Source organism: Antennarius striatus, chromosome 18, assembly GCF_040054535.1.
Source record: "Antennarius striatus isolate MH-2024 chromosome 18, ASM4005453v1, whole genome shotgun sequence".
In the NCBI taxonomy this organism is placed as follows: Eukaryota; Metazoa; Chordata; class Actinopteri; order Lophiiformes; family Antennariidae; genus Antennarius; species Antennarius striatus.
The window spans coordinates 20,246,202-20,260,129 of record NC_090793.1 but is presented as its reverse complement, the minus strand read 5'-3'; the positions used below and the strand labels follow the sequence as shown (position 1 = coordinate 20,260,129).

At 44.3% G+C, this 13,928-nt stretch overlaps 2 protein-coding genes across 2 annotated transcripts; both read right to left on the bottom strand.

Moving 5' to 3' along the window:
• Window positions 1-24: 24 nt before the first annotated feature.
• Window positions 25-3,474, bottom strand: LOC137612064 (3-keto-steroid reductase/17-beta-hydroxysteroid dehydrogenase 7-like). The gene is made up of 9 exons (XM_068340386.1): window positions 3,334-3,474; window positions 2,441-2,644; window positions 2,277-2,369; window positions 2,091-2,205; window positions 1,629-1,823; window positions 1,381-1,485; window positions 1,232-1,288; window positions 1,041-1,139; window positions 25-945 (listed from the first exon to the last, which is right to left on the bottom strand). The coding sequence occupies exons 1-9, from the start codon at window positions 3,366-3,368 to the stop codon at window positions 847-849; spliced, it is 1,002 nt and encodes a 333-aa protein (XP_068196487.1). The 5' UTR covers window positions 3,369-3,474; the 3' UTR covers window positions 25-846.
• A 225-nt stretch (window positions 3,475-3,699) lies between these two features.
• LOC137612118 (discoidin domain-containing receptor 2-like) lies at window positions 3,700-12,366 on the bottom strand. The gene is made up of 17 exons (XM_068340478.1): window positions 12,266-12,366; window positions 11,280-11,365; window positions 10,105-10,207; window positions 9,737-9,974; window positions 8,734-8,881; window positions 8,554-8,656; window positions 8,287-8,470; window positions 7,210-7,450; window positions 7,052-7,117; window positions 6,549-6,685; window positions 6,194-6,404; window positions 5,895-6,118; window positions 5,555-5,682; window positions 5,273-5,479; window positions 4,956-5,184; window positions 4,586-4,735; window positions 3,700-4,502 (listed from the first exon to the last, which is right to left on the bottom strand). Exons 2-17 carry the CDS (start codon window positions 11,350-11,352, stop codon window positions 4,368-4,370), a joined length of 2,577 nt encoding a protein of 858 aa, XP_068196579.1. The 5' UTR covers window positions 11,353-11,365; window positions 12,266-12,366; the 3' UTR covers window positions 3,700-4,367.
• Window positions 12,367-13,928: the final 1,562 nt, after the last annotated feature.

Below are 13,928 nucleotides of genomic sequence, written 5' to 3'. Positions count from 1 at the left end.
AATAAGGTATATTTTCTTTCCCATGAAAATTTTTTAATAACATGAATTTGTAATAAATTCAGAAATAACACAACAAGAACACATGTTCACCGTCACTACTACGCACTGGCCACTGTAGAATTAATGTGGAACCATCCTGATAATCCAGCCGTCGCATTACAAATTCCAAAATATTTTTATCCCAAATTTGTTTGCTTTTTAAAATTTCAATTACAATTGAACAAGGATGCTTTTCTTAAGAATGAAACCAGTCAGGCAGGAATAAAACTTATACTCACAATAATCATGAAACCTGCCAGTATAATAAATGTTTCATCAATTTAGAGCCACAAAGACAACTTGTTTGCAGAGCCAGACTAAGCTGCGCTGGCAGTGCGAGCAGCTGTTCCTCCAGACAGATGCTGAACACACATACAAGATTAACTGGGATTTGTTGGTTTATAAAAAGCAGCAATAATATGTTTGGGGTCGGCAAAGGGCGTGCTGAGTAATGGCTGGCGGTGACATATCTGCCCTCTGGAACAAGCGGTTCTCCAACGCTGAGATAAAGCCGGCACTTTAACGGACGATGTGTTCAGGCGCTTCTTAATGTGCTGTAATTTGAGGCCTCTATTTCCTGTCACAGATTGAACACAGGTCCTGCTTAAGGTCCAGGTAATTGATTAATTGTTCATGAACTGACTGTATTTGTAGTTTTTTGTCTTTAAACATAAAATGTTAAAATGAATTCAATCAGAATTTTACTCCCCAGAGATGAAAAAAATCAAAGCTCATTTCTTTGTTTCTTTTCAATGGCGGCTCACACATGATTTACATCCCAGGAGTGAACAAGAGTCTTCCTGTCCTTCATTCCACATCGGCTTCCTTCAGTTGTCTCCTGACTTCTTTCTCAAGTTGTAGAAGTCTTGAATAGAGTTCGTCTGACGTCTTGTCATCAACATCCATCTGAAAAACGAACAGAAACATAAGACAAATCTGAACGCATCACACGTAGGTGTGATCATGGACCCCCCATCTGTGGATGGTTTCTGCCTCCTCACCCGTCGAGGCTGAGTGTAGTTTGTTCCAAACCCCGACGTTAAACTGTGATACTTCGCTCGTGGATCCAGAGACTCTGGATTCTGAAGAAACAACCAATGCTGTGGAAAAAAAACCCCCAAAGCAGGGTAATGATAATTTATTCACAGTAGAAATTAGAATCTATAAAGTGCTTTCATGAAGATGACATTACCAGCGACTCTGCTCCGTTGTATGGAGTCAGTGTGAAAGTGTTGGTGAAGAATCGAATCTGTTCAGCGCCAAAAGAAGACACGTCACGTCAGATCGTTCATTTGAAAGCTCAACGGAGATGGGATGGATGGTGACAATCATCTCCCTCACCAGCCACATGAAGGGCAGGATGAGCGTCCAGAAGAAGGAGGGCAGGATTCCATAGGTCAGATTGGTCATCACCAGTCCCGGACAAATCACAGAGGAGAAGAGCCCCTGTCAGCGAGACGAGACAGCAGGTGAAACTAACGCAACAGCTCCATGAGGAGACATGGATAAACAAGGGGAGTCCCCTATGTCTCCTTTTGTGGGGGGCTTAAACAGAAAATGTGGGTAAGAAGGCATCATGACGGTCGAACCTGACTGTTCTTGTGTCGGTTGAGAGCCAGGCTGAGCGTGTCGGATGCGTACTTAGAGGAGCTGTAGGGTTCTGTCCCGTTCCTGTGCTGCATGTCCTCCATGCTAAAGGCGCAGCGGCAGGCATTACCCGAGGAGGTCCACACCACCCTGGACGTGTGGCCGCCATCGCAGAGCAGAGGCTCCAGCTCCCTGATCTGCATCACAGAGACCAAGGATGTGCACCGTCACAGATGAGGACATGTTTAAGAAGGTTTTATAAATGCATCAAACTGAGCTAACAAAACCAGACAACTTTCTAATCCCAGCTGTGGGAACATCAGCATCTACTGGTGCTCCAGATTACCACATCACTTAGCTGTGAGGCTAACTAACTAGGATATTTTAGGTGCAGGGATTTACATTGTGTGTGTGTGTGTGTGTGTGTGTGTGTGTGTGTGTGTCCGTCCGTTCGTCCGTCCTACCAGGAGAAAATGACCAAAGAGGTTGGTAGCAAACACCTCCTGCAGTCCGTCGGCGTTGACGCGGTCCTGTTGCGTTAGGAGACCCTCGGCTGTTGAAAACATGTGGACGACGTTCCTGGAACAATACACAAGTTGAAGCGGCACGCAACCGTCACATTTCACGTCATTGGGAGTGAAAGTGATTACCTGGAAAACAGACCCCTGAAAAAAGCTTCTACATTCAGGCGAGGGTTGGGCATAATTCCCGCGTTTAGATACAGGAAATGGATTCTGCTGTACCTGTGGAGAAATATTAGCTTAAAGTGGTTCGTGGATGGGGTCAGGGTGTCTCTGTGTGGGGGTGTCGGTACCTGGACTTGATCTCCTGAGCAGCGGCGAGCACTGAGCGCACGGAGCCCACATCGAGGTGCAGCAGGTCCACACGGGCACCAGCGTGGGAGGCCAGGAGGGCGGAGCGGGCGGCCTCGGCCCGCTGCTCGTTCCTGCAGGCCAGACACAGCCGGACGTGGACGTCGTGGGTGAGCAGCCGTTCGCACAGGGCCAGGCCGATGCCGCTGTATGGAGGGGGGGACGGGTAGACAGAACAAGAGAAAACCAAAAAGAGGCAGGAAACGTGTAAATCAAGTGGTTAAAATGATCCTGCCATTTAAACAGCAGCACAATATAATAGAAATATCTCAAAACAGTCATGTTTAGGATTTAAAACCACCCAAACCGGCTCAAAGACGGTAATTTAAATGTTTGAAGAGCTTATTTTATTATCAAAAGTATGATATTTATGGTAGATGCTACACAGCAGTGTAGTGAGATATTCATTTGTGTTGAAATGTTTAGATTTAATACAGTATATTATCAGCATGTTTTTATGCCAAACAGTCATATGCTGCACATGGACATGATAATACATATAAATAAAATAATAAAATAGATAAATGTCTATTTTACTTAACATATTGTAGTGATAGTGCTGGTTTTTGTGTATACAGTACTGTATTCTGCTCCACGTGCCTTAAATTGCTCCTTGAGAACAAATAAAGTTTTTGAATTTGAATTATAAACTTATAAATATGTATTATTCGGTTCCTCAAAACAACAATAATAATCAATAAATAAAAATTTCAGGAATGAAACACTTCATGATTGAGTCAATAATTCTAAATAAATTATAAACACAGCAACTGAGTCATCGGAAGACACTCTAACATGACAAAATAACGGGTTTATTCACCGTTAACGGGCTTACCTGTTCGCGCCGGTTACTATGACAACTTTCTCCATTCCTCACCGGTTACCGGCGGCCGGAGCGGAGAACGGCGCCGTTAAAAACCCGAAACCGGTTGAGACTCATCGCAGCAGAGGTTCAGCCCATCTTCCGATCCCTGGGCGAGCACTTCCTCAGCCTATGCACGAGCGTGGTGTGATTGGATGTCAGCAAACAGCTGGCCAATCAGATTTTAGTACGGAGAGCCAGGAGGATAAAACAGGATAAAAAGCGATTCAAAATTCCGAAAGGACCGTGGTGTCGATTTATGTCAAATAAAAATACTGTAATTATGTTTTCAAGGGTGAATAAACAATAAACAATTGTTTATTTATTTGTAATGAAAATAGATTCATTTACAGGAACAACAGATTTATCAATGGATGTGCAGAACAACTGAAGAACAAATTGATCAGTTATTTACATTTTAGGATTCTTCACAAATATATATACATTGGACGATTCTTGCTTTACCCTGATTTTATATATAAAAATGTTTATTTATTAAATTTTTTTAGAGGGTCAAGATCATGATAACACAGAAATTTATAATGTAGCATGAAACTAAACCTCTTTCTTGAACAAATATCAACCTTTAACAAGTACACATAAAAAAAACCCCATTTACATCCTTTCATGATATCTTGCAAACTAACTAACTAACTACTCCCCTTCTCATTGGTAAAAACATGAACATTCATGGAACACAACACTTTTCTACTGACATCCTAAATGTGCAACGTGTGAATGCAGGCATTTATAAGGAAAAGAAATTCAACACATATTTACATAGCTGTATTTCATCAACCTAGGATTACCGTGGTGGAGGCTATAAATAGACAGCATGTGTTATAAATAGATATTAAATATTTATATTTAATATGATCTAAGCTCCATTTCGCACCTCCGTTTATCTTAATATTTACACAACCGATGTGAATAAATGAGACACATTTAATGAATTGTTCATGACTCAGAATGAATGTAGAATAAATTCATAAGGGAGGACCCTTCTGCTACGCCAGGGTCTCCATCAGCTGAGTGTGTATGTCGTGAAAGCTCGGCCTCTGCTTGGCGTTCCTCCTCCAGCAGCTCAGCATGAGGTCGTTGTAGATTCTATCGGGACAGCTGGGGGGCTTAGGCAGACACACCTTGGAGCACAGACACAGAATCAGCTCCTCATGTCTTTTTATTTTTATGTAAACCCATACCACAGACGGTGTGAGGCACTCACCTGCTTGCCCTGGTCCCTGAAGAACTCTCCCGTGTTCTCGATGACCTGCTCGTCGGTCAGCTGGGAGTACGGCTGCTCCTTACACAGCATCAGGATCTCCCACAGAGTCACGCCAAACGCCCACACGTCGCTGGCCATGGTGAACTTCCCCTGACACGACACACACAGCGTCAAGTCAAATCCTGGATTTCACAACGTTAGGATGCTCGAATTTACTAACACAGCTGAAATATGACCAGCGAGTGGGTTCCATTGACTTGTTGTTGACCCATTATAATTTATACATCTAAAATCCTCAAAGGAAAATGAGATCAATTGTAATTTCTTTTGTATTGAACCTTTCAATTCATGCTTTTTTTCCAGCTCTCACCAGCAGGATGCTCTCCCAGGACATCCAGCGGATGGGCAGGACGGCCCGGCCCTGGATCCGGTAGTAGTCTCCTCTGTACAGGTTCCTGCTCATGCCGAAGTCGGCGATCTTTATGGTGTAGTTCTTCCCCACCAGGCAGTTGCGTGTTGCCAGATCCCGATGGACAAAGTTAAGGGAGGACAGGTACTTCATGCCGGACGCGATCTGCACCGCCATGCTGATGAGTTTTCTGCGACAACAGAGAGTAAAAGTGGGTCTAGTCGGTTCGTCTGATGGATGTTTTTATCAGAACCCACATGAATTCAGGGGGACTGTACCGAACCAGATCATTCCCCTCCTGTTCCGTCCTGTCCTCTCTGGCCTCTTTGCGTCTCAGGCTGCAGAGGAACTGGTTCAGGTCTCCGTTCTCCATGTACTCGGTGATCATGCACAGGGGATCCGTGTCCACACACACCGCCAGCAGACGCACGATGTTGGGGTCCCTCAGGCGAGACATGATCCGGATTTCCTTCAGGAAGTCATTCCTGAACAAACACACTTCTGAGTTACAGCAGGATCAGCGACCGATGGACAACCACCTGGAGGCGATGCACCTGTACCTGGCGTTCTTGTTGGCGTCCTCCCGCAGCGTCTTCACCGCCACCAGCAGAGGAGACTCGCTGGTCGCCTCTGGGGACAAATCCTCCTGCAGAAAGTCCTGCATGCCCTCGGCTTCACACAGGTGCACCTGTGAGAATCAGAAGGCTTCCGTCATCCTGTTGGCATCGCTGGAAACAAACATCTCTTTATGATTCATACCGCTAAGCGCTGTCCATTTGTAGTTACACTCTGGCTTTTATCACACAGCATTTTCAAACAGAGCGATGAGGATAAATCAGCACGGCTCCATACAGTCATTAAATGCTAAATCAATAGCGATAAAGAGCTAAATGAACGCACTTCTCCAAACTGGCCCTCTCCCAGCTTCTCCTTGAAGGTCAGCTTCTGCCTGGGGAATTCCCTCATGGAGGAATCGGAGCCGGAGAACAGACTCATGTTGACGGCCGTGATGGAGTAGGTGCTGCTGCCCGGAGACGCCTGGAGGCTGACGATGTCCGCCTCCGCATAGTGGGGGGCCCCGTCTGAACCGCAGGTCGCAAGGGCCCGACAGGAGGAGCTGGGGCCTGAGGTGGAAGCACAAAACATTCACACCCCAGCAGAGGTGGACGCAGGAGATCCTCCAGGTTCTCTCCTCTTACCCAGGTGTTCGGTGGACTGAGCGAACTCAGGTAGCTTCCTGATGAGGCGGGAAGGCTCCTGGTAGTCGGAGCACAGCGGGAAGATCCTCTCATAGGTGGAGTTGGACATGGAGCCGCCTTCGCTGGACAGAGACGAGTGGTGGGAGAAGAAGGCCCGGGTCTGCAGGGCGAGGCGGGCGGTCAGCTCGTCATCCAGCACGCGACGGGACGCCTGAGGAACACACGACCGATGACGGAGGGTCGGAACCGACACTCACCTGTGCTGTCTGTTCTATTCTTTACACTTCAAATACAATAAATTCACATCTATAAGAATAACTGAATCATTATCACATAGAAAAAACTCTCCTCTCACCTTTTCAAGCATCTTTTGCCAGACCTGCCTCCACAGGATGATGACTATGATAGCCAATAGGATGGCGATGATCGCCACCAAGCAGCCAATCAGAATCCTGGTATTGCTGTCATCCACTTTGTGAGTGGGGTCATCCCCTGAGCAACCGGATGAGAATTTAAAGTTGGGTTTAATTTAATAATCACAATTAATTTACCTTCAATGACTTTCTGCTTGAAATTCAGTTAAACATAATAATTTAGAGGGAAAAACAGCATTTATAGAATCACTCCTCGTGTTGTCAACAGGGGGCGCTGTGCACCCAGATTTACCAGTTATCCAGACCCACACCTCTAGTTTGATCCCTGAGCATCATAATAAACTGACACTGATTCAAGCTTAATTAATTAAAATCATAGATAAATAATCTTATGAAAACACATTTTAGACTAAAGATTAAACTCTGCATGTTTTGCTGACACATCTTTTCCCAGCTGTCATGCATCAAACCAGTGCTTGCTGACCTGGCAGTGTATTTGTGGGGTGTCCGTGCTTGCGGGGGGTCAGAGATGTGTTGTACACAGCTGAGCCTGGGAGGGGAAGACGAGGAGAGGCGAAGATGAAGGATCATAGTTAGAAATATTCACGATGATGATGATGATGATGATGATGATGGGCTCACCTGACTGGAACGCCACCTCGCTGAACAGCATCCACAGGTCGCTGAAGTGGAAACGACATTTGATGGTGCTGGCCGTCCGGTCCCTGAGGGGCACGGTGACGAAGCGGGCGCTTTGGCTCAGGCGGTCCACGGCCGGCCTGAAGGTCACCGCGTCGGCCTCCCAGTCGGGTCCGGAGCGGAAGAAGCAGCTGGCCTGGCGGAACATCCTCACCCCTCTGCTGAACATGTTGTTACAGTGAACCTGTGGAGACGGAGACGGTTAGGAGATAAAAGCTCAAGAAAGAACAAAAAAATATAGATTTCTTTGTCTTCCAAGATGAACTAAACCAGAGGTGTCAAACTTATTTTTCACTGAGGGCCCCATCAGCATTACGGCTGTCCTCAAAGGGCCAGATTGTAATTAATGAATGTAACTAAATGTAACGTAAAATAAATGTAACTTCTCCTTAATGTTAGATAACTGAATTTATTACTTATTCTAGTTCCAAACATTACAGTTAGATAGAAAAAATGTTGTTTTTTTGTTTCTCTGTTCTAACATAAATCCTTTTAATTTGTCAGGTTATTAAACCCACAGAACTCCATCAATCAAGGATCAAACCATCAATCAATAAAGAAAAATAACATCAGACACAAGTTAGGACATTAACTTTGTTCACAACGGTTTTGTTAAAATTATATTGGGCTGAATTACTGCATTGTGGGAAATATAATTTTGGTCAAAGCACACTTTGCCCTTTTGTTTTTTAGACACTCTGACCTTTTATTCTCTCGTGGGCCACATAAAATGATGTGGAGGGCCACATTTGGCCCCCTGGCCTTGAGTTTGACACATGTGAATTAAAAAAGTGCAAAAACGGCTTCACAGGTTCAGAATCAGAGCGGAAGCAGGAGTGGAGATGAAGAGACAACCAACTGGTCCGGATTTTATTTTGCATAATTTTCCAGAATTTCTGATAATATCTGCAGTGGACTGACACTTGCTCAGCACGGCAACATGAATTTGGCTCAGCAATGTTAAAAATATCCACCTTTTCTGTTTCCAGGTGGAATTTCCTCCCTGAACTGATCGCCTACCTTCATGGAGGTGAAGTTCCGGACGTGGTCGAACTCAAAGATCATCTCCACGTAACCTTTGGGGAAGGTCTTGTTGGTCCAGCCTACATAGTCGTACCCGGGCCACGCGCTGTAAATGTGGCTGTGTAGGAAATCGTCCAGCCCCCAGGTGCCGTCCGTCAGCTGACCCAGACCCTTCGTCAGCCTGGCAGAGGAGTCAGGAGGAGATTAAAACAGGCTTTAACGGGGGCCTCCATCTGTCTGTGGCAGAAGCAGTAAAATCCAGACCTGTCAGCTGATGCTCCATCATAAACAGAGTCATTAAAGTAGACGTCCAGGCCTCTGTAGATCATCTGGTGCCCATCTGGGATGCTGTAGGACGTCAGGCCGTCTGCAGAGGCAAAACATCCCAGATCAGACCTGGTTTACTCACTATGATGTCTTCTCCACGCCGTTGGATGAACGAACCCAGCCATTCGCAGCCGTAGAGCTCCACCCGCATGCACGCGATCATGGAGTGATCCGTCACCGGCATGAAGCGGACGAACCGAGCCACCATGGGAGGCTCCAGGTCCTTCAGCACCACATCATACGCATTCCTGTTGCCCTCAATGACCTGCAGGAGGAGAGGCAGACGAGACAAACCGAGAACGAGTGAAACTCGTCAGGGAAAATCCTCTCGTCTAATTACACAGGATGTGGTGTTAAAACCAGAAGAATGTTTCAGCAACACGTTCAGATCTGAGCCGCTCTCCACCGACTCTGTGGAGAGTCCTGAAGGCGATGCTCTGAGATTCAAATTCAATTCAATTCAAAAAACTTTATTTGTCCCCAAGGGGCAAATGAAGGCACATAAAGCAGGACTGGTGCACAAAAAAGACATGCAGGGTGCAAAAACCAGACTTAATACACAGAAAACCAACACTAGCACTAAAATACACAATAAACAGATGAGTACAATATAAACATGTGGTGTCATAAATAAAGATAGCTAGACCTCTCGTATAGTGGCAGCATTATGTGTGTAAAAGTGCAAACATACAGTGTAAACATGGACAGTGTAAACATAAACGATAAACATAAATAATAATTAAATAACAACATAAATACACTGTTTATTAAATAATAATTCAAAACCTAGTTAGTTAGTTCAAAGACTAGTTAGTCCAAAATGTAGTTAGTTTAAAACCTAACTAGTTAGTTTAAAATCCAGTTAGTCAGTTAGTTAGATCAAAACCGACCCTAGTTAGTAGTTTAAAACCTGATTAGTTAGTTTTAAACCAAATTTGTTCAAAACCTGGTTAGTTTAAAACCTAGTTAGTTAGTTAAAAACGTAGGTAGTTAGTTATAAATGTAGTTTAAAACCCAGTTATTTCGTTAGTTATTTAGTTAGTTTAAAACCTAGTTAGTTAATTTGTGAGTTAGTTCAAAACCTAGTTAGTTTAACACCTGGTTGGTTAGTTGGGCTCACCTGCATCCCCTTCCGGTCGTGCCAGCCCACCCAGCTGCTGCCGTCCCGGCTGTACTTGATGCGGTATCTCTGGGCGAACTCGTTGCCCATCCCGTCGGCATGGCGACCCTGGGTACCCACCAGCGTGATGAAGTGCAGCGAGCGCAGGTCCACCTGGAGGAACTCTTTGACCCCGTCCGGCTCAGACATGATGTCAGGACACCAGGCGCCGTCGCCGTCACTGTTGTCCAGGTCCAGCCTGAAGAGGAGGAGGAATGAGCGACTAGATGTTCCAGACGGACGTTTCATCAAAAACGGGAACTGAACAGATAGTTTTAATGAAGGAAATGGAAGCACAGGAAATAAAACCCTTAAATCATCACACATGCCTTCCGAATCTGGCGGCGGTCGACTCGGACCACTGGCTGGAGGCGGAGATGTCCTCGTCCCGAATCTGGCCTCCGGTCATCCCGAGAGGATACCGACACATTTCTGCAAACACACACGTTATGTTTAAAAGCATTATGCACATGCGGTTTGTGAGGCTTTCATGTGCCGTAGGAGATTTCAATCTTTTTTATTATTTGTGCATTTGCAGGATGTGAAGAATGGAGGGTAAAGCGGTCAATTCTCGCCCCCACCCCACACCCCAAACCCCTTCCTGCAGCCCTGCGAGGCCTCTGGAGCCTAACAGAGGCGTCACTATGTAGGTGCCAGTCCAAACAGAATGCAAAGGGAGTGGCCCCGGGGCCGGTGGGTAATTATTTCTACACGTGACGGACATTCAAAGCGTCTGTTTGGTCGTAACGCTCCCGTTAACGGGGGTAGAGATAAACGTAGCGACAATTTGCTTCATCAAAGTCTATATAATTCATGACTCGTCTCCACATCTGGTCCCTGCTGTTTATTGTCGTCATGGCGACCTGGTAGTTAAGGCCTGTCTGTGTTCACCGTCCCACACTGACCGCCTGACATGGAGCAGCAGAACAAATAAGCCTTTTACTGTGAAAATATCCTAAAGTGGGAGAGTCAAATGAGTGTGTGTGTGTGCATGTGTGTGTGTGACAGAGTATGTGTGTATAGGTGCGTATAGGTGTGTGTGTCACCTACAACTACGGCCTGCAAATTTTCTGATTTTTTTTTCCACGAATGCCCCCTTGCTTGTGAAAGGTCTGCCTGTTCTGTGGGTATTTGCTGTCTGACCAGTAGGTGAACCACACACACACACACACACACACACACACACACACACACACACACACACACACACACACACACACACACACACACACACACACACACACACACACACACACACACACACACACACACACACACACACACACACCTGAGCCCACCCACCAAACATTACATTCCTTCTCCGTCTTGTCCGTCCCTCCGGAATATGAAGATATTTTAAGCTGATATGATCACCATCCATGCTTCTTTAATTAAAAATTAAAACTACATACAATTAAACATAAATCCACATGTTGGACCAAAATGTCATCTAAGAAAATCTTTACCCCCGCCTGAGGATGTGGGTGTAAGGATGAATCTGTACCTGGGTTGACTTGGGAACGCACGCTGGAGGCCGTCAGGATGAGGAAGACGAGGGTCGGGATCACGTCCTTCATCTCCTATCGAGCTCTGGATGAGATCACAAGCGCCCAAAATTTATTATATGCAAGGAAAATGTAGTGTTTTATTTGTGACACAAACACAAACACAAACACACACTAGAACATTCAGAGAATGCACACCTCTGACAAGGAAGCTCAGATTTCCCATAATGTGATTGAACCTAAATGTGACAGTGGTACGTTTATGTGATCAGTGACCAGTTTTTATCATAAAACATATTTTATTACAGCAGCTAATTTACACTGTGCCCTGTAGACTTCAAAAGATCCTGATCATGTCTATTGATCTGTGATAGACCCCTATATGGGGATGTCATTGTGTATTTATCTGTTCAAACATAGCAACCTCGTAGACGAGGACAGAAACAAACATGAACAGAATCTGAAAACCCCCAACATTTTTCAAAATTTTCGATCCACATGAAGGTGATTTTTCTGGGCTTTTCCCGACCACTTCAAGAAAATTTAATTATAGTCCATCCTTAATTTTTTCAGTAATCCTTGCTTGAAATATTGTGTTAAAAAGAAATACTGGGAAAAATCTTGGACAAAAATATCAGAACATTATCAGCAAAAGTTGTAATTTTCTTTTCTGTTGTTCCTTTTCTTTACCTCTAAAAAACCTGTGGAGGTCTCGGTGACTCGGTTTGGAACCAGAGAACATTTAATCCACGTGGGTCCACTGTGAATACTGACGAAAAAAAGTTTAAATAAATTCAAATAAAACTCAGATGTAACACCTTCATGTGAGCAGATACATTCGTTTCTTCTACTTCAGTTTATTCTGAACCTGTATGATGTTTTTTTCCTGCGTGAAGTCAAAGAACTGAGATGACACAAAAGTTGAAATTCAACACAAACGCCTGAGTTAACAGTCAGAAAGGAGATCGACATAGATTTGACTTACTCTTGCAAATTCCTGCCTCGCTGGTCTGAAACTGCCCGTTTCAGGGACTATTCCACATCTGAAGTCTCTGACCTCTTCGTCTTCCTCGCAAGAACTTTCTGGGAATGGAAAAGCGAGGGAGAGGGAAGGAGGGAAAGAGGGAGGGCGGAAGAGGAAACGGAGGCTGATGTAAAAGTCTGACTGAAAGGAAGAAACAGAAAATAGTATGCTTTGGGGGTTTTTTCTGTGGTGAAGCCAGAATCTCAGAATTCCACCTGATCCACAAATGGTTTCAATTACGGCCTACAGAGCAGCTTCCTGCGGAGAAAGACTGGATTCAGTGAAGTAGAGGACAAAGACAAAAAAAACCTTCCTGGATAAAAACAAGATGAGTCACCAGGGGGACGGAACGTTAAGTGAACACAGCAGCAAAAAAGAGGGAGAAGATTCTTATTTGATTGGAAAAAAAAAATCATATTTTTATTACTAATGATTAAACGCATATAGTACAATATATAAACATGCATTCATTTTAATTTTTATATAAATATAAAGGATGTTTTTTGACTAATAATGATGATCCAGTATGAAGAAAAAGCTCCATTCTTTTCTACAGGAGACTTTTCCTCCAGGATGTTGATTAAAGACAAATTTGAGGTGTGTTTGGTTTTCCGGTGCTAATCTGTCCACTGCTGGGAATCTGATTTTAGATTGGGATTAATAGATTAATATCAATGATTATTGACGAATAAACTTGATCATTATGTTGACTTGGATGCCAACATTTAGCACGTCTTACTGTATATTCACTTTGCTTGGTTTGGCGAATTAGTATGATACCATTAGTCATGAAGAAATAGGAGCTTAGCCTTTGCACGTGTTTGGATGTAAAATAAAGTGACTTACATCCGAAACTTGCATTTTCTTCACTTAATTTTTTTATTCTGTCACAAATCTGTCAACATTGAGGTAGCACTAACACCTGAAGCCAATGAGACGGAAGCTAACAATAGGTGATTCTATTATAATAGAGTGAAATATTGACCAGCTGTTGATGCTAGATGACAAACCAGTTATTCCATCTTCTCCGCCGCCGTTCACTGAGGCGTTTCCATCTTTGAAACTAACGACTAAGGGCTGATATTCTCCTCCACATTTCCCACTTTTAACGCATGGTGACATGGAGCAGCTGCTGTCTGCACACCGACTCCGTCTAATGGGAGGCGATCCCGTTTAATGACCACAGCTGGTGCACAGAAAGCTGTCAGCTCCCCCATTTCTCATTTCATCAACCAATTACAGACAGGAGGAAAACATTTAGTAGAGGTCTGCCCAGAATCTGGGGTGGTTTATTATTATTAGAGGCAAACCGGGCTGACAGTCACCAATGGGTTCATCTCAGCAATTAGTCAGTCACACCAAATGCTCTTAATTATCACGAGACATTTGAGAAAGGGCGCGTCATTTCCCCAAGGAGAAACACCGATTGATGTGCAGCTTAACATCTAGTTCACGAAGAAATGACAGATGTAGAATCGACAGAATGGATAGAAGAGAGAGAGAGAGAGGAACTCCTTCAACTCTTCAGAAAACCTTCTTCAGAATTAACAACAGAATGAAGACCAGGAATGATGCCACGTTATGTTTAAAGTACATGTTCTTCAATCCGTTAGTAATCACAGAT

Excerpts from the sequence above, each read along its gene's own strand:
- LOC137612064 (XM_068340386.1), bottom strand. The coding sequence starts at position 3,368 with ATGGAGAAAGTTGTCATAGTAACCGGCGCGAACAG. Across the intron at positions 2,645-3,333 it reads ATAGTAACCGGCGCGAACAG|CGGCATCGGCCTGGCCCTGT; the intron begins GTAAGCCCGTTA and ends CCCTCCATACAG. Across the intron at positions 1,140-1,231 it reads ACAACGGAGCAGAGTCGCTG|CATTGGTTGTTTCTTCAGAA; the intron begins GTAATGTCATCT and ends TTTTTTCCACAG.
- LOC137612118 (XM_068340478.1), bottom strand. The coding sequence starts at position 11,352 with ATGAAGGACGTGATCCCGACCCTCGTCTTCCTCATCCTGACGGCCTCC. Across the intron at positions 6,686-7,051 it reads CCCCACAAATACACTGCCAG|GGGATGACCCCACTCACAAA; the intron begins GTCAGCAAGCAC and ends CCGGTTGCTCAG. Across the intron at positions 6,405-6,548 it reads GGCAAAAGATGCTTGAAAAG|GCGTCCCGTCGCGTGCTGGA; the intron begins GTGAGAGGAGAG and ends TGTGTTCCTCAG.